Here is a 17,461-nt window from a genome sequence, read left to right on the forward strand (position 1 = left end):
GCCGGGATATACCCCCACCAAGGGGTTACAAACTCGCACAAGGAGACGCACAAAGCCCACGACAATCAACGTTGAGAGTAATCGAGATATCACTCCCGGGAGGCTGGCAAAATTTTCATGAGACGACCAGCTGCACGACGTAGGCGGAAGCTGTGCCAACGACAGGACGAAGGAAGCAACTCCTCGAGGATCGGTGCCTTTCCTGCGCCGCGGGCAAGCATAGCCATGGCAAGGATTGGAGATTGATGATGATAGGGGAATTAGCGCAAGTGCGCGCGTCGCCGTGCCGCGATGAGTTGCGCCGGCGGAACGAGAAAGATTTGTGCGATGGAAAGGACGTTACGATTCTGGGGCCGGTGAGGGTGTGAGACTCCGACTCTGAGTGGCTGGTGCACGATCCTGAGACCTAGGGTCCTTTGGCGGGGAAATTGGGAAAGTCGAATCGAGGGAAAGGTCGTCAAGCTGACGAGATTTTGAAAAGTTGAGGTACCTGACGACACACCCCCAAAGCTGACCGGAAGAGTACAGTGCCATCCCAAGGAAATTCCGCGCCAGGAATATGCACGCTGTCGCAATATGGCCATGCGATCGTCGGCGTGGAACCCGAGCAACCAAGTTGCAAGCGACGCTACTTTACCTCGGGGTATTCAGAACCGCCCAGCAAGCCATTCGCGGAGCCAGCAACGGTTCTAGGAGGCACTCTGGCTAGACCCCCCGGGATTTACGACGACGAGAGTTTACAGGAATTCAATACACTCTCCTTTCCGTTCTGGAAGCGAGATTCGGACGAAACACGGCCTCACGAAAAGTCGCCATTACTACTCAGGAGCGGCCGTTTTTGGGCATCAGAGTTCCAGGACCCCTTTCATCGAAAGCGGTCTGGAACGGAACCAACTCTAGGGCCTGACTCCGAAAGGCGGGTGCCACAGCCACCGTTAGCACCGTTAGCAGCGCTACAGACACTGACAGCGACAATAGTGTACGGATAGTAGGACTGTAGGAGCGGCGCCAGCGACCCGACAGCGGCGGCGAGGGCGAAGGCGATGGGCACGGCGGCGGGCGACAGTGCCCACGAGCACCCCAAATATCCAAGGATAGAAACAGCGGACAGCGGACCGAAGGACGTGGGCCTCGTAAATGACATGTACCGGTACGTGCCCCGCGTTGTGGCACGGTGGCTCCTGTGGGTGAGAGGTACCCAGCTGGTCCTTGAATCGTCAGTCACGATACCTCTCTCTATCTTTGGCTGGGTCTTTACAGTCCGGTTTGCCGCACCCGATTATTACGCAGTATACCTGCAGTTTCCTTGTTGCCTGTAGTCTGTACGGACCTGGATACAAAGCAACAATTTCTCGAGGTGGTTATTGTTGGGTCGGTGGTCGCAGGTGCAGCAGCTAGTCGCAGATACTGCCGCAAGGGCGGTGCCGGGCGGCCTCTGAGTGGCTCGTCAACGGGCTACTGGGCGCACGTCGAAGTCATCGTCACACATTTTGATCAGTGATTTTCGTACTTATCAGTCTTGGAGACTAGGGTTGACAGAACAAAACCACCCAAGTGGAAGCGGAAGAGGAGTTTCCCAGGGGCCATTTACGGAGAAGAGGAAGTTGACGATACCTCTAGAGGTGAAAGGTCCGCCCGTCGCATTTCCGTTTCCCACGGAGACATGATGCCGGTGGTGGAAGACCGCGGGGCCGTGGTCAGGCAGTAGGGATACTTGGGAGAGGTCTGATAGTGGCAGACGGGAGTGGTGGTGCAGCACAGAAAGGCAGGTTAAAGGGTGGGAAATGTGTGGGTGAAGAGGGTGTTCTGGGTTCGGGCAAAGTACCTCGACATTGTCTTCGTGGGACGCTGGGAACCGAATCAGAATTGGCATGTATCTGTGGTCCCCCAAACTCTGGGCTGGCGGACGAATGGGAGGGCACATGTTTCCGCGGCCACACCCCACCAGCCCACCCCTCTCACCCCACCGCAATCGATACCAGAAGCCAGAACCAGCCATACCCCTGCCGCCGTCATGGACAGGCAGTGGCAGGCCTTATCTTGGGCTGAAGGACCAAAGAGGGACCCTCGAGAGACCTCGAGAGACCTAGACGGGAGCCAAAAGTTACGGTTCTGTACCGGTTGCACATGAGCTTTCCTCGCCAACAGGGCCGGTCATCTGCGAAACATCTGAGGTATCTCGACGGTACCTTGCAGATTGCTGCCAGCACCAGCAAAAGAAAAAAAAGCATCAAGCGAACTGCCTCTCTCATTCTCTCACTCTCTCACTGCCTCTCCCACCAGCGCCCGCGCCTACCTTCCTTGCCAGACGACGGGCAGAGGAAAACATAAAACCCTCAACCGCCCGCTTCGACTGCTCTTATCGTACCTGCTCTTTACTTTTCCACATCCCATCCCTCTATTCCTCCCGTTACAATCCTATAGATCATTTGATCTCTATTGCTCGAACCTTTATCTGATCTTCAAATTGGACCTTGTTCTTTTTCCCGTTTTTATCACATTACACATACACAACCGCAAAAATGGTAAGTCCCAAACTCTACCCCCACCACGTCATATTATTCCTATCGCGACCTTGAGTGCTGGCTTTTTGCTACTCTCGAGTTACGATAATGGATGCCCAACTCCAAAAAGGGAGAAGAAGAGGTCACAGTTGCTAACATGTCTTTTCTCCCCAGGCGACAGAAGCTGCCTTCACCTCCAGGCCCGAGACCGTGAGATTACACCAATACCCGGTGCCGAGCTTGGCGTAGCTGGAGCTTGCTCCCAGCCGTCACCTTTGCGCATTTCGAATACGCAATCATGCTGACCCGTCGAATAGTTGGCCAAGTACCTCAAGCTTGACCAGAAGGGCTCAATTATGGCCGAGTACATCTGGATCGACGCTGATGGCGAGACCCGTTCCAAGTCGAGGGTACGTTCACTACAACCACCTTGTCTTTCTTTTCCCCTCTGGCTTTTTCATACTTTTCCCCGGGCCTCTCGCGATGCTGCCGACGGCCTAGCTTGCTGTTCCACCGGAAAATGGTACTCGCCCAGCTCTTTCCTGTTGCGATGCGACACAGTTTGAGCTGGTTCATGCCTTCACTCTTACATTTGTGTCGACGGTTGCATCAACGGAAAAGCTGGGGCAGCGGGTCGCCTTGCTCTGGACTCATCCCCTACGGGACGTCTCCGACTTCCGGCTGGGAATAGCGGGCAAAAAGCTGTGGGCGGGCGAGCAAGCGGCAGCAGATGCGGCGGCGACATGCACTGGGGCTTGGCGGGGGTCAAAACACACACCACCTGCCCCTCCAGTGCGCATGTCTGGCGGTGGGTAGTACGTACCTGTTCGTGCTGCTTTGGTCTTGGTCTCTTCTTTTGAGGGCCACGGCCGGACTGGCTGAAAGGATTCGATCACGACTCGATCCTGCAAGGAACCCCACCCCACGTCCGCCTGGCTCCAAGGCTTTTGCCTCGTCTCCAGCTGCAGGGTTGAACGCCGTAGCTCGGGTATTGGAGGTCTTGCAAATCGCTGCCGCATCGTCAGCCCCCCCTTTTGGCCGTCGGCGTGTCTTCGGTGAGCCGGTTGGCCAGCCGCCGGCCGAGGGTGTTTGCCATTCTCCACGCTACACCCACGATCTCCAATGGGGCCACTGGGGGGGGGTAGCTCCGCCTGGCATCGTCAGCCTGACGGCAAAGCGCAGCGCATGATGTCAGCCTCGACGGCCAAGATGGCCCACGAGCTCGCCCGCGCATGCCTCTATTCACATTTGCATCATAGCGCCACTCACTATCATCATGAAGCTAACAGAGATGCCTCTATAGACTCTCAAGGAGAAGGAGTACACCCCCGAGGACCTTCCTATGTGGAACTTTGACGGTTCCTCCACCAACCAGGCCCCCGGCGACAACTCTGATGTCTACCTGAAGCCCGTCGCCGTCTTCCCCGACCCTTTCCGTGGATCTCCCAACATCCTCGTCCTCGCCGAGTGCTGGAACGCCGATGGCACCCCCAACAAGTACAACTACAGACATGAGTGCGCCAAGTTGATGGAGGCTCACGCCGCCCACGAGCCTTGGTTCGGTCTCGAGCAGGAGTACACTCTGCTTGACCTCAGTAACCGCCCCTTCGGCTGGCCCGCTAACGGCTTCCCTGCTCCCCAGGGCCCCTACTACTGCGGTGTTGGTGCCGGCAAGGTCGTCCAGCGCGACATCGTCGACGCCCACTACAAGGCCTGCCTCTACTCTGGCATCAAGATCTCCGGTACCAACGCCGAGGTTATGCCCGCCCAGTGGGAGTACCAGGTCGGTCCCTGCACCGGCATTGAGATGGGTGACCACCTCTGGCTCGCTCGCTTCCTCCTGGCCCGCATTGCCGAGGAGTTCGGCGCCAAGGTCTCCGTCGAGCCCAAGCCCATCCCCGGTGACTGGAACGGTGCCGGTCTTCACTCCAACTTCTCCTCCAAGGAGATGCGTGTTGAGGGTGGTATGAAGCACATCGAGGCTGCCATCAAGAAGCTTGAGGGCCGCCACAAGGAGCACATTGCCGTCTACGGCGAGGGCAACGAGAAGCGTCTCACTGGCCGCCACGAGACTGGATCCATCGATTCGTTCTCTTACGGAGTTGCCAACCGTGGTGCTTCCATCCGTATCCCCAGAGAGTGCGCCCAGAAGGGCTACGGCTACTTCGAGGATCGCCGCCCCGCCTCAAATGCCGACCCCTACAGAATTACTGGTACGTTTATACACTCACAAACACAAAGACTGCACATCGTCATACAGTTTGCTAACTACTATCCAGGTATTATGATGGAGACTATTTACGGTACTGCCGAGTAAAGGGGAGATGGAAAAAGAGAGGATGGTATACCCTAGTTCAAACGACGACAAGTCGTATTGAATATGCTTTTATTAGCGTGTCACATAGATCAGACAAGGTCATTACGGGTCAATGAAGATTCAAACAAGGTTCAAACAAAAAAAAACACATTCCCAAACTACACTTTTCAAAGACAACGTGAAGATCCAATTTTTGTGACTTATAACTAACGCAAGACGTCATTTGGGGCCATGCACGGAAGAATGATGGGAAGTAGCTGAAACATGCTGCTCCCTCAGTTTTCGCAGCTCTCAACCGGAACTCACTCACCCCTCACCGTCTCAGGGTCCCCTCCCAGACCGTTTTCCTGCCGTCGTCTTCATATTTCCCCGTTTGGACATTGTTGGATTTGGCCAAGACTTTGTTTTTTATTTGGGTAAACACAGCCCGGGGAAACATTTTGAGGCTGTCTATGCTTAGAGTTTAATGAGGAATGGCAGGGTAGTAAGGAAGGTATCCCGGGAGTCAAGGACCCTCAGTATACTCCGTAGGTCAGGTAGGAATTCCAGGGCTTGGGAGGGGGGAGCTTGAAAGGGCCTGGGTTTTATTTTAGAGTTTTTTTCTTGATGCCCAGCCTCTTGTTCCCATCAGACGAAAGGCGTCACTTTGTCTTGGGAAAAAAAGAAGAAAAAGAGTTCATTTTGGTACACTGGGCGATGTGAAGATCATCGATGGGTACACCGACAAAGGTAGGACGTGGATGAAGTGACTTTTCTTGGGTCGGACCATTGACAAGGGGGCAATTTGAAGTGCTCTTCCATCTTCACCGTACCGGTAGGTAGTCCTTGACTCCTTGTCTTACAATGCTGGAATTAGTTTACTATTGAGGCGGTGAGGAGTAAGACACCAAACACACAAGGACCCCTCCTCCGGTCTAGGAGAGTGAAGGTTTCCCTATGATACATGGGGGGTTGTTGGATGGATGGGACGGGATGGATGTCGGCAGTGCTTGTCGCGGTCAGCCTTGGATTTTTGATGAAGCTGATGCAGATGCAGCCTCAGAGGTTGGGGAAAATCCCGGAAAATCGGAAGATGTGCAATTGCCGACGACCATGTGTATTTTTCCCGGAACCCCGCGCGTCGACTGCCGTGCTGGGGAAGGAGCTTGGGGACTGGAAGGATGGATGGGATTGCGCGGCGATGACTTTTCGAGACGGGACGAGGGGCTGCTTAGTATACCTGGGTTACGGGCGACCAGGGACAGAAGGAGGAATATGTCAAGGCAGAAACCCGTGAGCGCGGGGCCAACGGAATTCTAATATGGATAATCTGGACGTACGCGCGAGGTGTATTGGTCTAGAGTTATGGACGGAGACACTAAGCAAGGCGTGATGGTGTAAAGTTTGACGATAGTTGAACTGGTTGATGGTCGCCATCTGTGCCTACATTGGATGAATTGTGCCAAATGATCGTTGCTGTGGAATTGGAATGGTGATATGGCGTCTACAATCCATCCCAGTACGCTGTTGAGCCGTCACGTCATGAAGTCTACAGTTCGGTCAGAGATCTCGGTGAAGTAGACCTTGAAACACTGCTTCCTCTTAAGAACTCTCCACCTGAATTCTGGTAGGTTGAAAAACTCTCGAGTCTTCTTCGGACCCGGAATGCTCAGGACAAAGATCCAAAAGCTTGAAGGTCCCGGCCCCGCGCCTTATCTTATCGCCCGCGTGGGGTACCCGCTAAGCCCGACCGGGACTAGCCGCTAAGAAATTCTCAATTGAGAATCTTTTTTTTTGCCTATCAGCATTTTCAACTCCAAAAAATTACTACCAACGTTCTTCACGACGATACCCTCACATTTTGCGACTTCACCGCAACACCAAGCTCCCCCACACCAGCGAGCAACTCTCTGCACCTCCTACAACGATACACCACTCAGGGTCTCAAGCGATCTACGCATTCACGTCACAATGGCAGCTACCGTGGGACCCCTCCCGCAGGTGAAGCTGCCCTCGGGCCCGTCCCCCGTGACGGCCGAGCAGCGCTACTGGAAGTCCTTCAAGAACCAGCTCCAGATCCCCTCGCCGACCTCGTACCCAATCACCCACATCTCGTCCACCTCCACCGACGGCCTCTTCGCCGTCACCACGGGAACCCGCGTCCAGCTCTACTCCTCCCGCACCCGCAAGCTCGAAAAGACAATCACCCGCTTCGCCGACGTCGCCCGCTCCGGCTCCCTGCGCCGTGACGGCCGCGTCCTCGTCGCCGCCGAAGACACGGGCCGCATGCAGGTGTTCGACACCCACTCCCGCTCCATCCTCAAGACATGGACGAAGCACCGCCAGCCCGTCTGGGCCACGCGCTTCTCCGGCTCCCAGCCCACCACTCTACTCTCCGCCTCCGACGACAAGACGGTCCGCCTCTGGGACCTCACGGCCAACGACCCGCTCAACACGTTCGTGGGACACTCCGACTACGTCCGCTGCGCAGAGTTCTTCCCGGCCACCTCCCCCTCGGGCGCCGGCAACGTCATCGTCTCGGGTTCCTACGACTCCACCGTCAAGATCTGGGACCCGAGAATAGGCTCCAACGCCGCCGTCATGACCTTCAAGCACGCCGCCCCCGTCGAGTCCGTCCTCCCCCTCTCCTCCGGCACCACCCTCCTCGCCGCCTCGGGCCCCCAGGTCTCCGTCCTCGACCTCGTCGCCGCCCGCCCCATCCACCAAATCGCCAACCACCAAAAGACCGTCACCTCCCTCAGCCTCGCCTCCAACGGCACCCGCCTCGTGACGGGCGGCCTCGACGGCCACGTCAAAGTATTCGAGACCACCGCCTGGAACGTCGTCTCCTCGACAAAGTACCCCTCCCCCATCCTCTCCCTCCGCGTCCTCCCGGCCTCCGACGCCGCCGACAGCGACGACCGCCACCTCGTCGTGGGCATGCAGTCCGGCGTGCTCTCCGTCCGCACGCGCCTCACGGGCCCCGAAGCCACCCGCCAAAAGGAGCGCGACCGCGAAATGGCCGCCCTCCTCGCCGGCACCCTCGACGAGCACGACAAGGTCGCCAAGAGCAAGAAGCGCAAAGCCTCGGCCATGCGCCGCCTCGAGAGCCTGGGCGAGGGCCAGGCCGAGGTCATTGTCGCGCAGGACGCGCGCACCAGCGCGCCCAAGGAAAAGGCGTGGGAGAAGGCGCTGCGTCACGGACGGTACGCGAGCGCGCTGGACCAGGCGCTCGATCCGCGCGGCAAGGATCACTCGCCGCTCGGCGTGCTGACGCTGTTGCTTGCGCTGCGGCACCGGTCTGCTGTGAGGGAGGCGCTTGAGGGACGTGATGAGAGGACGGTGCAGCCGGTGCTGAAGTGGACGTGCGATCACATTATTGATCCGCGGTACGTGAGCGTGTGCGTTGAGGTTGGTATGGTGCTTGTGGAGCTGTATGCGCAGTACGCGGGTGATAGTGCCGAGTTGTTTGAGGGGTTCAGGGCGCTCAAGAGGAAGGTCACGAATGAGGTTGATCGCGCGCAGACGGCGTCTTCTGTGGGCGGTATGGTGGAGAGTTTGATTCTGGGGTCTGCTTGAGAGATGAGAGAGAGAGGAGGGGTTTTGTTTGTACATGACATTTGTGGTTTCGTTTTTTTGATTCTTTTGATAGGTGGTTGGGTGGGTTTATACCCCTTTGTCTTTCGAGTTCCAACGTGGCATCCCTGGGGAACATGACATTCAAGTCACGAGAGACTTGAGTGCTGTACGGTTGACCTCGGTTTGATGGGCTCTTGTGGAGCTAGAGAAAGAAGAGGAACAACAAAAGACAGCTAGGAAGCAAGGGCAGCTACGACTACGGGTGTAAGACTTGGATGTCGTGTGCATGTCAGTCAATAGGCTAGGGAGAGAAGGCAGAGGAAGAAGAAGACATTCAAAAGGTGGAAAGGGGATTCATCATCTGGGTCTCCGTCTAGAGAGACGTTCGAGGCCGATGTGGACAAGAACTGGACCATCTTGGTCGACTAATGCATTGCGATGGCGTTGGGGATCCGAAAAAAAAGGAGAAGGGAATTCAAAAGAAAGATAATTGTGTGATAAAGAATGGCTACACAAGACCTGATTTTCACGAGATCTTGACTGCTTGTCTCTTCTCACAGAGTGATTCCGATATTTGTGGTCGACTTTGGCATTAACCTCTTTGCTTGTATCTCTGGTTTCGCCTATGTGAGTAAAAAACACAAGTGTCAGATATGAAGGCCGCGGACATTACTTCTCTCCGCGACTTGAGTGACTGCCGGCGGCCATGGAAGGCAGAATATCTAACTTTGTGTACATCGTTGCTGCTCTCGTGTTGCTCATAAGCAATGCCGGGAGACGATAAGGCACCGACCGACGCAAAGCCTATACGGCCTCATCTGAGGATTGCGCACTGAACTTCAAAACCTGCCCAGGCTGTTGATGGCTCAGAGAGGGCTCCGGGAGACCTTGCCGCGTAAAACCTAATCCTGAGCTTCGGTCGGCAAGCCTATCCGATCTTTCGGGCTGGCCCCCACCGGTGGCAGTGTAAGTCGTGATGTTCTCATTTGGTGTCGCAAGGTGTTGAGGGACTCGGCAGCCTACCGGTGTTTGCCCATATTATGGCATTACTTCAGGTGTAGGCACTGCATTTTAAGTCTTTAGGGGAAGTCGCATGAGCTTGATCGGAACTTTGCGTTTAGAAGGTGTAGCTGAGATTATTGCGAAGCCTCGAATTCAGCCATACATGGCCGGAGTCCGTTGAAAGCCTGCTCTCCCTCAATAGCATCCCGCGGTGTTTTCTTCGTTGTGATCTTCCCCGGGGAGATCCAGTTGTCCCAAATCCGAAATCAAATGGTGAGGATGCTTTGGTTTCATCTAGTTGCGCACAGCTTCGGGCCAAGCTGTGTTCTAGGCCAAGTGATTCAAAGTAGAAAAAGACAAGATAGTACTGGGCAGATAAGACATGGCAAACCACATGAGCAGTTGGGTTTCTTGATGCTCTGCCCATATCGACAACTTCGATGTTTATGTAATCGGCACTTTATCTCTACCCTTAAGACTAGGTTGGCTGTGTGAGAACTCAGAAAGAAGGGATTGGCAGATATAAACTTCGATTGCCGATGAAGACATGAAATCATGAGATCCATCGGTCCAATCAACAAGACTCCCGAAAACCCATCACTGCTCTTCTTAGTCTTTCATGAATCGTACCGACCTGCAGGTAGCCGGGCTGGTGCGAGTCGCACGTGGCATCAATCGCGCCCGTCAAGCTGTTTTTGAGTTCATCTCTTCTTCCTCTTCGTGCCTCTGTCCCGAGAGGGGAAGTTTCCGAGAGCAACGTTTCCCAACAACAACTAGCTCAACCTAGACATCCCGACCTGGATCATCCTGCGCCGTTCGCTGATAAGTTCGCTTCACGCGGATACCTTAAGTCATGATACTTCGACTGGACTGGGGAGGGGGTTGAACCTTCCAAACATTCAAGTGCCCTGCCTTTCAGTCCAGGCTTTTTGGACAGACCCCAAGCAAGAGGCAAAGCTGGGGGCGGGTGGTGTCCCCATTTAATTAATTGACCTGGAATACCCTTCATCGCCCTTTAGATTTGACGATGTCCAATACCACCTAATCTCTCGCCTGTGCGAGATGCCACCTCAATGACCAGACGTCGACGACAATCCGAACACGCGTAAAAGCACACGCTCCTTCGACATCCCAATCTGCCGGGTGGGATGTTGTGAAAGATACTACAACAATGGCAGTCAACATGTCGAGCTCGTCGCCAGTGCCATTACCGAACTCCGTCGGTATGCCCAACACCATCAACGCCACTTTTGATGCAGCGCCCAGCCTTCCGTACTTTGAACACGCCTGGTCGGTGCTAAGCATCATCGGCGTCTTTAACGTGTTCCTGGGGCTGTTGATTATTGGAATCACGTCGTTTTCCAAGCTCATCGTAGTACCCATCGTGTCGTCAGCAGCTGGTGCCATCGCGAATGGACTCTACTTCCACGCTTACTATGATAAGCCGTACCCTCTTGCGAAGAGGGCGGCAGCGGCAGCTATTGGAGATATATGCTGGCTTGTGAGAACTCCTGTCTCTGGATCTTCTCGTAAAGATTCGAAAGAGTGTTGCATATTCGTTGCTGACGGAAAGCTCGATAGATACAAGAAGCAGGGTTACCATTCTACAGCTTCATCACCCTCAACAGACTCCTTCGAGGGACAAAACGCGAAGTCTTCCACACGGTATTCTGTTTGACTCTCGTTCTCGTCACCGCCGTCAAAGTAATGATCATCTACTACCGTCTCCTCCGTATCCTAAGGAAAGACGACGGCCTCCAAGGCATCATCATCAGGATCCACATCGCCTACTTTGGCCTCCTTGCAGTCAGCGAGTGCGTCAGCGCCTACTTTCTCCTCCGCATCTTTGCCGAAGTCAGGAAGTCGTCCAAAGAGGCCGGTCTCCGGACGAGCTTTATACGGTACCTAATGCGCAGCACAGAGATCCGCGTCGCTTCGCTGGCTGTGGCGGCGGCGATACGGGTTATTACGCATTCGTTGAACGTGTGGCAGAGTAGTCCCGCGACGAGATATGTTGATCGGGCTGCTTATGCGCTGGGATGCTTCTTTCCCGTTATTATGTAGTAAGTGTTTTTTACGTACTGATCCTTGAGGCAGGCTCTGGGAGTTTGCTGACTGGTTTGGGAATAGCGTCGACTTGTTGGCTTCCAAGCTGCAGTTTACGACACAGACGAATGATCCGTCTTTCGCGAGTGATAGGCCACTGCGAGGCCCGGTGTCGACTGAGAAGACGGCAGATTAACGATATTTCAGAGACTGTCTTGTTCTAGCGTACGTAGATAACTTCATAATACACAGTATATTTCCGAGCAAACGAAAATATCATGCCGACCTTGGTCATCCTGGAGAAGACGGGGATGTGCTCATATCTCCCTATCAAAGCCTGTTGCCGATAGAATACGCCACTTGCTTGGTTATCTATGGCATCACAGAAAACCCCGACGCGAGGTCTTTTTGATCACCAAGCTAGCACATGAACGCGATTTAATTCGTTCAGCCTTGGCTGTTGGAGCTGCGAGAATACTTCCTTATGTGCCCACGTACTTGCATGTATCTCCACATTCCCCGTAAGACTTTTGCCCTGGTCTTCCTGGAGGTGGTTAAGGTTGCACGCAAAATGCGCCTCTTCCTTCATCGTTCTACTTTTATCATCCAACTTCTTCGACACTCCGCCACCCAACCACACTCGGAATCGAAGGAATAGTCTACATGCAAGAAAACCCACCTGAATACTCCCGATAGACGTACAGTTGCCAGTCTTACTGACTGATTGACTTGGACAGGACTACCAAGACGAGTCCTTTCATTGGAGACTCTCAGATACGGTTGGCATGACATGGCCATCTCCAGTCTTGGTCAATGAGTATTACCGGCACGACAGTCTCATTTGCAGTGAAACTTCAACATCACGTTCATATACACTAACAATGACAAATTGCAACGGTGTAGCCACTCAAGACCATGTCTTGTGTCCCGTCAAATGCCGTGGCCCGCTCACGAAGCGAGGCTGTATCAAACCCGGGCGCTGTGGTAACTTAATTTTCAAGTTGCACGTGAGAAAACAGGCTCCTTTGCTGACGCTCCAAAACCTGAAGAAGGAGGAGGGGGCCTGCACGTTTGGCTAAGGGTGGCCCCCGTGTAATAGTCTACCTGCCACAGCCTGATGTCGAAGATCGAGGAACACCGCATAGGGAGCGAATCAAATCCATAAGTACCGGGCGCGGGCGACCATTGCCGTCCCACTCCCTTGCCTGGAGTTTCGGCATCGTGCTCGAAGATCTTGGACATCGGCAAGATGAACATCTTTTTGTTACTTTTCGTGCTTGTTTTGGCACGAAATGCTTTCGCCGACAACGCCAAGTTCACCTACCCTACGAAGCCGTCCGGTCTTGAAGGTCTCACGTTTGCATCAGGCCAGGATGTCGTCTTCACCTGGACGACAGATGTTGACAAGCTTAATCTGCTACTGTGGACAAACAAAGACACCCGACCCATCACGTTAAAAAGTCAGTCTGCTTGAATTGGTATGATTGACTTTGGCTTCGAATGCTAATTGAACCATATTTTTTAGAGGGCATCTCGTCCAAATCCTTCACTTGGAAAGTAGACTTTAATGCTTTTTCCAATACCGACCCAGAAAACGACACTTACTACTTTCTAACGCTCTATATTGATGGATCGACGGGCTATTTAGCTCAATCTACACGATTTTTCATTGGAATACCTGACGGGAGTGAATCCGGGTCTACTTCAACTTCAAGAATCTTCACTCCTTTGCCCACTAGTGATACGGCAACCACAACCTCGTCAGGCAGCTCTTCAGCAACGGCAGCAAGTGTCACTGCGACGTCCGGTTCCGGCACCGAAGGTCTCGGCGCAGGTGCCATAGCCGGCATCGTCATCGGGGCTATTCTGGGGGTAGGCCTATCCGTTTGTGCAGGAATTCTACTGGCGAGGAGGAGATACCGGGGGAAAAGGGATCTTGGCGACCAAGGGAATAGTCAAGGAGAGATATCTGTGTCCCCAAACGCCACTACCGACGTCAAATACCATTCGCCTCCTGTGCAAGAGGCACCCAGAGGTGGGAACGTTGCTCATTCACCCGCACCAGTAGAGCTTGGATAGGGTATACACACGGTAGAAGATCAGAGGTATCATCAGTCGGGTTCGCCAAATGATTTTGGAGATGGTAGACTCAACGAATCTGGCATTGTGTATTGCTAGTCTATTAAGTACTAGGTAATTATGGACTGTGGTTTGCTGTTACTTCGTTGACCGTGACGCATCGCAAAGGGCGTCTCAAAGGATTTAAACGTGACAGGATGTAGACGAACGCTTCTATCTGCGGCAAAGATTGAAGTTCCCTGCATTATCAACAGGAGAATATGATATACCAGATTCAATATTGGAGTTCAGGATGCTGAACATTTAAGTTGGGTTATTCTTACTCATTTTCGTTGCCTTAACAAGTCGGCTTTAGGCACTGCCCCAAGTTTAACTTGACTTCGTAAGAAGTCCGATTGTCAACCTTTAAGGACTGCACTGCACTCGATTTTCCTTTTTCCATCCGGCGATTCTTGGAATTTGCGACCGCGAAGTGTGAAGGCTGCATCGCACAGCTGTGGGCAACCCGGTCGGCCGATCGGCCGATCAGACTGGCCATGGGATCAACTTGCGGGAAGCCGACAGATCCGATTGCAAAACACTCAATTTGCGCAGTTCAAGACCAAAATGTCACAATCTTTGAGCCTTTCCATGACAGGGAGGCTCATTGATATCTCTCGCCGGATGAGTCAATTCTCTCAGGGTAGTTCGAGTGAAGAGCGAGGACGGACACTGGCCGAGGTGACCAAGGGGCCAAGCCTATAAGACTGACGATGGCCTGTGAATAGTTCATTGCCTTGTCGTTCTCTTAAGCGGGAAGGATTAGAAGGAATTGATTGCCTGGTGTCTTGCCTCTTTCGGAATTTTCCGAATTAGCAACTCAGTTCCCGAAATGCCTGATAAGAAGATTCTCATTCTTGGAAGCGGCCTGGTAGCCAAGCCATGTGTCGAATATCTCCTGCGCAACGAGAAGAACCAGTTGACAATCGGTATCCCGCTCCACTGCCCGTTTAAACCATTATTGGCGGTAACTAACACTCTTGCAATAGCTTGCCGAACTCTCTCGACGGCCGAAGCGTTGGCTTCCAATCACCCTCGAGCCAGCGCCATTTCTCTGGACGTGGCGTCTCCAGAACTAGATAGCCATGTGGCATCTCATGACTTGGTCATTTCACTTGTCCCTTTCACCCATCACCAGACCGTTGTGGAAGCTGGTATACGGGGAAAGACTCATGTCGTGACGACAAGCTACGTGTCTCCGGCAATGAGAGAACTGGAGTCTGAAATGAAGGCTGCCGGAATCACGGTTCTGAATGAAGTTGGCCTCGATCCTGGTAAAGCATGATTCCTCGCGACACGAGATACAATTGAGCTTATACATGAACCCCTTAGGCATTGATCATCTCTACACTATTCGTCTCATCGACGAAGTCCACAGCAAGGGGGGAAAGGTACAAGCAGTCAATTTCATCCATACACATTACCATTAATAGGACTAATGCATAAAAACGGCAGATCAAGGAATTTCATTCTTACGCTGGCGGACTTCCAGCTCCAGAGTGCTCTAACAACCCTCTGCGCTTCAAATTCTCCTGGTCACCCCGAGGCGCGCTCCTTGCGCAACTCAACCCGGCGTCTTACCTCCAGAATGGTCAAGTCATTGATGTTTCTCGCGAAGATCTCATGAAACAGGCCAGGCAATACCACGTAATGGATTGTTACTCTTTCCTCGCATATCCTAACCGGAACTCCTTACCCTTCCGGGAGTTTTACAAGATTCCCGAAGCGGAGACGGTCGTGCGTGGATCGCTGCGGTATGAAGGGAACCCGGCTTTTGTGGCGGCCCTGACGAAGCTTGGTTTGTTGGACACGCAGACACTGGATTGGTTGGAGAAGGACAGCGGTGGGTTGATGTTGCGGGAGGTTCTTGGACGGGCCGTTGGTGCTGCCGGGTCTGATGAAGAGTAAGTCATCCAAGCATACATGATTCTAGTTGGGACTGAATACTGATGTGTCAAAAGGTCTCTAGTCTCACGCATTGACGAGATTTGCGACTTCCCAGACATCGCGGAGAGGAACAGAATCATCGACGGTCTGCGATGGATCGGGCTTTTCTCCGAAAAGTCGGCGACTCTCCGCGGGAATCTCCTAGACACAATTTGTGCGGAGCTCGAAAGACTTCTTAGCTATCAGTCTGGTGAAAGAGATCTGGTCATGCTCCAGCACAAGTTCATTGTTGAATGGAAAGATGGAAGTCGAGTAAGTAACGCCAAAAAAACCCCTTGCAATCGAGTCAAAATCGCGTTTGATACTGACCTGCGTGAACAGGAGACCATCACATCGACATTGGAGCTTTTCGGGGAACCTGGTGGGTATTCGGCCATGGCTAGAACCGTGGGTGTGACCTGTGGCATTGCCACCCAACTATTGCTTGACGGGGAACCTGCTTTGAGTGTGCCGGGGGTGTTGGCGCCCTACACTTTGGAAATCTGTGACCCCATTCGCGAGATTCTTGAGAAAGAAGGGATTAGCATGGTACAAAAGACACTCTGATGGAATATGGGGAGACAGAATTTGGCGGCCGATTCAAGCTCTGTCAGATTGGTGTCCTATGCCTTGACGCGAGATTCAATGTTTGATGTTTCCTTGTCATTTGATCTCATGTTAGCTCTCACCAAATCCAAACATCTTGACACTATTCCTCCAAGCCGCCTCGGCGATATCATCCACACTCAGCCCTTTCAAACCAGCCACGACGAATGCAACCCTGTCCATTGTACAACTCTCATTTCTACCCTTCACCATGAGCCCCAACTCGAACTTGTCCTTCTTCTTACTCTGCGGCAAAGCAAACGCGTTCCCGAGATACCTCTTCGCCACCTCCGAACCCGCTGATATCTCACCCCACGGCGCATCCGTCTCGATCTGCAGGTGCTCCAACGGGATATCGCGCACCATCTCCAGACTTTCCCTGTCCTGAAAGCTGAAGCCGTTGACGCTGACGTCGAAGCCGAGCTCTACCAGAGTTCTCATCTGAGCCGATGTGCCCACAAAGGAGTGAACCAAGCCGCGGCGGGGGAGGCTGGGGAGGTACGGCTGGATGATCTCCACAAAGTCATCGTAAGCAGCGCGGCAATGGAGAAATAGGGGCAAGTCCAGCTTTTGCTCGACAAATAGATCCAACTGTCGCTTAAAAGTGCGGATCTGTGCTTCCTTGGACGCGTGGTTTAGGCGGTCATAGTCGAGGCCCAACTCGCCAAACGCAGCCAACGGCGATGAAGAGCTACCTGCGGACGCGGAACCCAATGCTTCGCGAACGATCTCTACCAACTTTTTGAAATGACCATTCTCGCCGCCGTCTTCCTCGGCATCGGGCTCCGCAGCGTGATACGGATGGATGCCAATCGTCACGAAACACGTCCCCGCCGGCCGCGATTTGGCAATAGAGAGGTTCGTAGCAGCGTCGCTGAGGGACATGCCCGTGAGCATCACCTTTTCGACGCCTGCGGCCGAGGCGCGGTCGAGGACGGCATCGAAGTCTGGTTGGTGGTATTGTTTGCCTCTGTAGAAGCCGGCGAAATCTTTTGCTGTTGCTGTTACTGCAACCTAATGCTGGTGGTCAGCTTTGGTGTGGGAACTTGATGTAAGAACCCCATGCAATTCGCGGAGAGTGGACTCGGGAATCGTGAACTTACATCTGCAAACCGAAGTTTGGTCTTGGGTTTGGGCGGCGCGTTTGCCGGGAAGCCAGCAAGCAGATCCGACGTCATGGTTCTGAATTTCTCTTCTTGCTGGAAAATGACAGGCTGGCTTGTGGCTCGCCCTCACGATACAAGAGGCCTCAATTGAGCGTGAAACGATTCCATCAATATGTTTTGCCAGGTGAAGTTAGTAGGTGTCTCTCTTGGTCCCTCCAGAGCTTCCCCCGTGTTCCCCCCGCTTCGGTGGAAGATAGGCTAGTGGATCCGGTCGCTTG

The 17,461-nt window shown here is 53.6% G+C and overlaps 6 protein-coding genes across 6 annotated transcripts; 4 read left to right on the forward strand and 2 right to left on the reverse strand.

Moving 5' to 3' along the window:
• Positions 1–1,961: 1,961 nt before the first annotated feature.
• Positions 1,962–2,738, reverse strand: BDP81DRAFT_415141 (uncharacterized protein). Its single transcript, XM_060589426.1, has one exon. It carries the CDS (start codon positions 2,250–2,252, stop codon positions 2,013–2,015), a length of 240 nt encoding a protein of 79 aa, XP_060450219.1. The 5' UTR covers positions 2,253–2,738; the 3' UTR covers positions 1,962–2,012.
• Positions 2,388–4,953, forward strand: BDP81DRAFT_79077 (glutamine synthetase). Its single transcript, XM_060596282.1, has 5 exons — positions 2,388–2,525; positions 2,679–2,714; positions 2,822–2,914; positions 3,808–4,717; positions 4,784–4,953. Exons 1-5 carry the CDS (start codon positions 2,523–2,525, stop codon positions 4,819–4,821), a joined length of 1,080 nt encoding a protein of 359 aa, XP_060450220.1. The 5' UTR covers positions 2,388–2,522; the 3' UTR covers positions 4,822–4,953.
• A 1,818-nt stretch (positions 4,954–6,771) lies between these two features.
• On the forward strand, positions 6,772–8,379 carry BDP81DRAFT_309092 (WD domain-containing protein; the record flags this gene model as incomplete). The annotated part of the gene is made up of 1 exon (XM_060583520.1): positions 6,772–8,379. The coding sequence occupies one exon, from the start codon at positions 6,772–6,774 to the stop codon at positions 8,377–8,379; it is 1,608 nt and encodes a 535-aa protein (XP_060450221.1).
• A 2,275-nt stretch (positions 8,380–10,654) lies between these two features.
• Positions 10,655–11,551, forward strand: BDP81DRAFT_299712 (uncharacterized protein; the record flags this gene model as incomplete). Its single annotated transcript, XM_060583117.1, has 3 exons — positions 10,655–10,882; positions 10,963–11,444; positions 11,512–11,551. Coding segments are annotated over 3 exons (750 nt in total), but the record flags the coding sequence as incomplete, so codon positions are not given.
• Positions 11,552–14,377: 2,826 nt separating this feature from the next.
• Positions 14,378–16,038, forward strand: BDP81DRAFT_496931 (saccharopine dehydrogenase; the record flags this gene model as incomplete). The annotated part of the gene is made up of 6 exons (XM_060595440.1): positions 14,378–14,474; positions 14,535–14,803; positions 14,847–14,945; positions 15,001–15,449; positions 15,507–15,744; positions 15,814–16,038. The coding sequence occupies 6 exons, from the start codon at positions 14,378–14,380 to the stop codon at positions 16,036–16,038; spliced, it is 1,377 nt and encodes a 458-aa protein (XP_060450223.1).
• BDP81DRAFT_364780 (TatD family hydrolase) lies at positions 15,968–17,415 on the reverse strand. The gene is made up of 2 exons (XM_060586496.1): positions 17,181–17,415; positions 15,968–17,091 (listed from the first exon to the last, which is right to left on the reverse strand). The coding sequence occupies exons 1-2, from the start codon at positions 17,253–17,255 to the stop codon at positions 16,150–16,152; spliced, it is 1,017 nt and encodes a 338-aa protein (XP_060450224.1). The 5' UTR covers positions 17,256–17,415; the 3' UTR covers positions 15,968–16,149.
• Between the last annotated feature and the right edge of the window lie 46 nt (positions 17,416–17,461).

The sequence above is a fragment of the Colletotrichum phormii genome (assembly GCF_030913505.1).
Source record: "Colletotrichum phormii strain CBS 102054 chromosome Unknown BDP81scaffold_2, whole genome shotgun sequence".
Taxonomy (NCBI): Eukaryota; Fungi; Ascomycota; class Sordariomycetes; order Glomerellales; family Glomerellaceae; genus Colletotrichum; species Colletotrichum phormii.

Coding starts and splice junctions, on each gene's coding strand:
- BDP81DRAFT_415141 (XM_060589426.1), bottom strand. CDS start 2,252: ATGAGAGAGGCAGTTCGCTTGATGCTTTTTTTTCTTTTGCTGGTGCTG.
- BDP81DRAFT_79077 (XM_060596282.1), top strand. Junction 2,715..2,821: donor TCACCTCCAGGCCCGAGACC/GTGAGATTACAC, acceptor CCCGTCGAATAG/TTGGCCAAGTACCTCAAGCT. Junction 4,718..4,783: donor CGACCCCTACAGAATTACTG/GTACGTTTATAC, acceptor ACTACTATCCAG/GTATTATGATGGAGACTATT.
- BDP81DRAFT_364780 (XM_060586496.1), bottom strand. CDS start 17,255: ATGACGTCGGATCTGCTTGCTGGCTTCCCGGCAAACGCGCCGCCCAAA. Junction 17,092..17,180: donor CCAAACTTCGGTTTGCAGAT/GTAAGTTCACGA, acceptor CACCAGCATTAG/GTTGCAGTAACAGCAACAGC.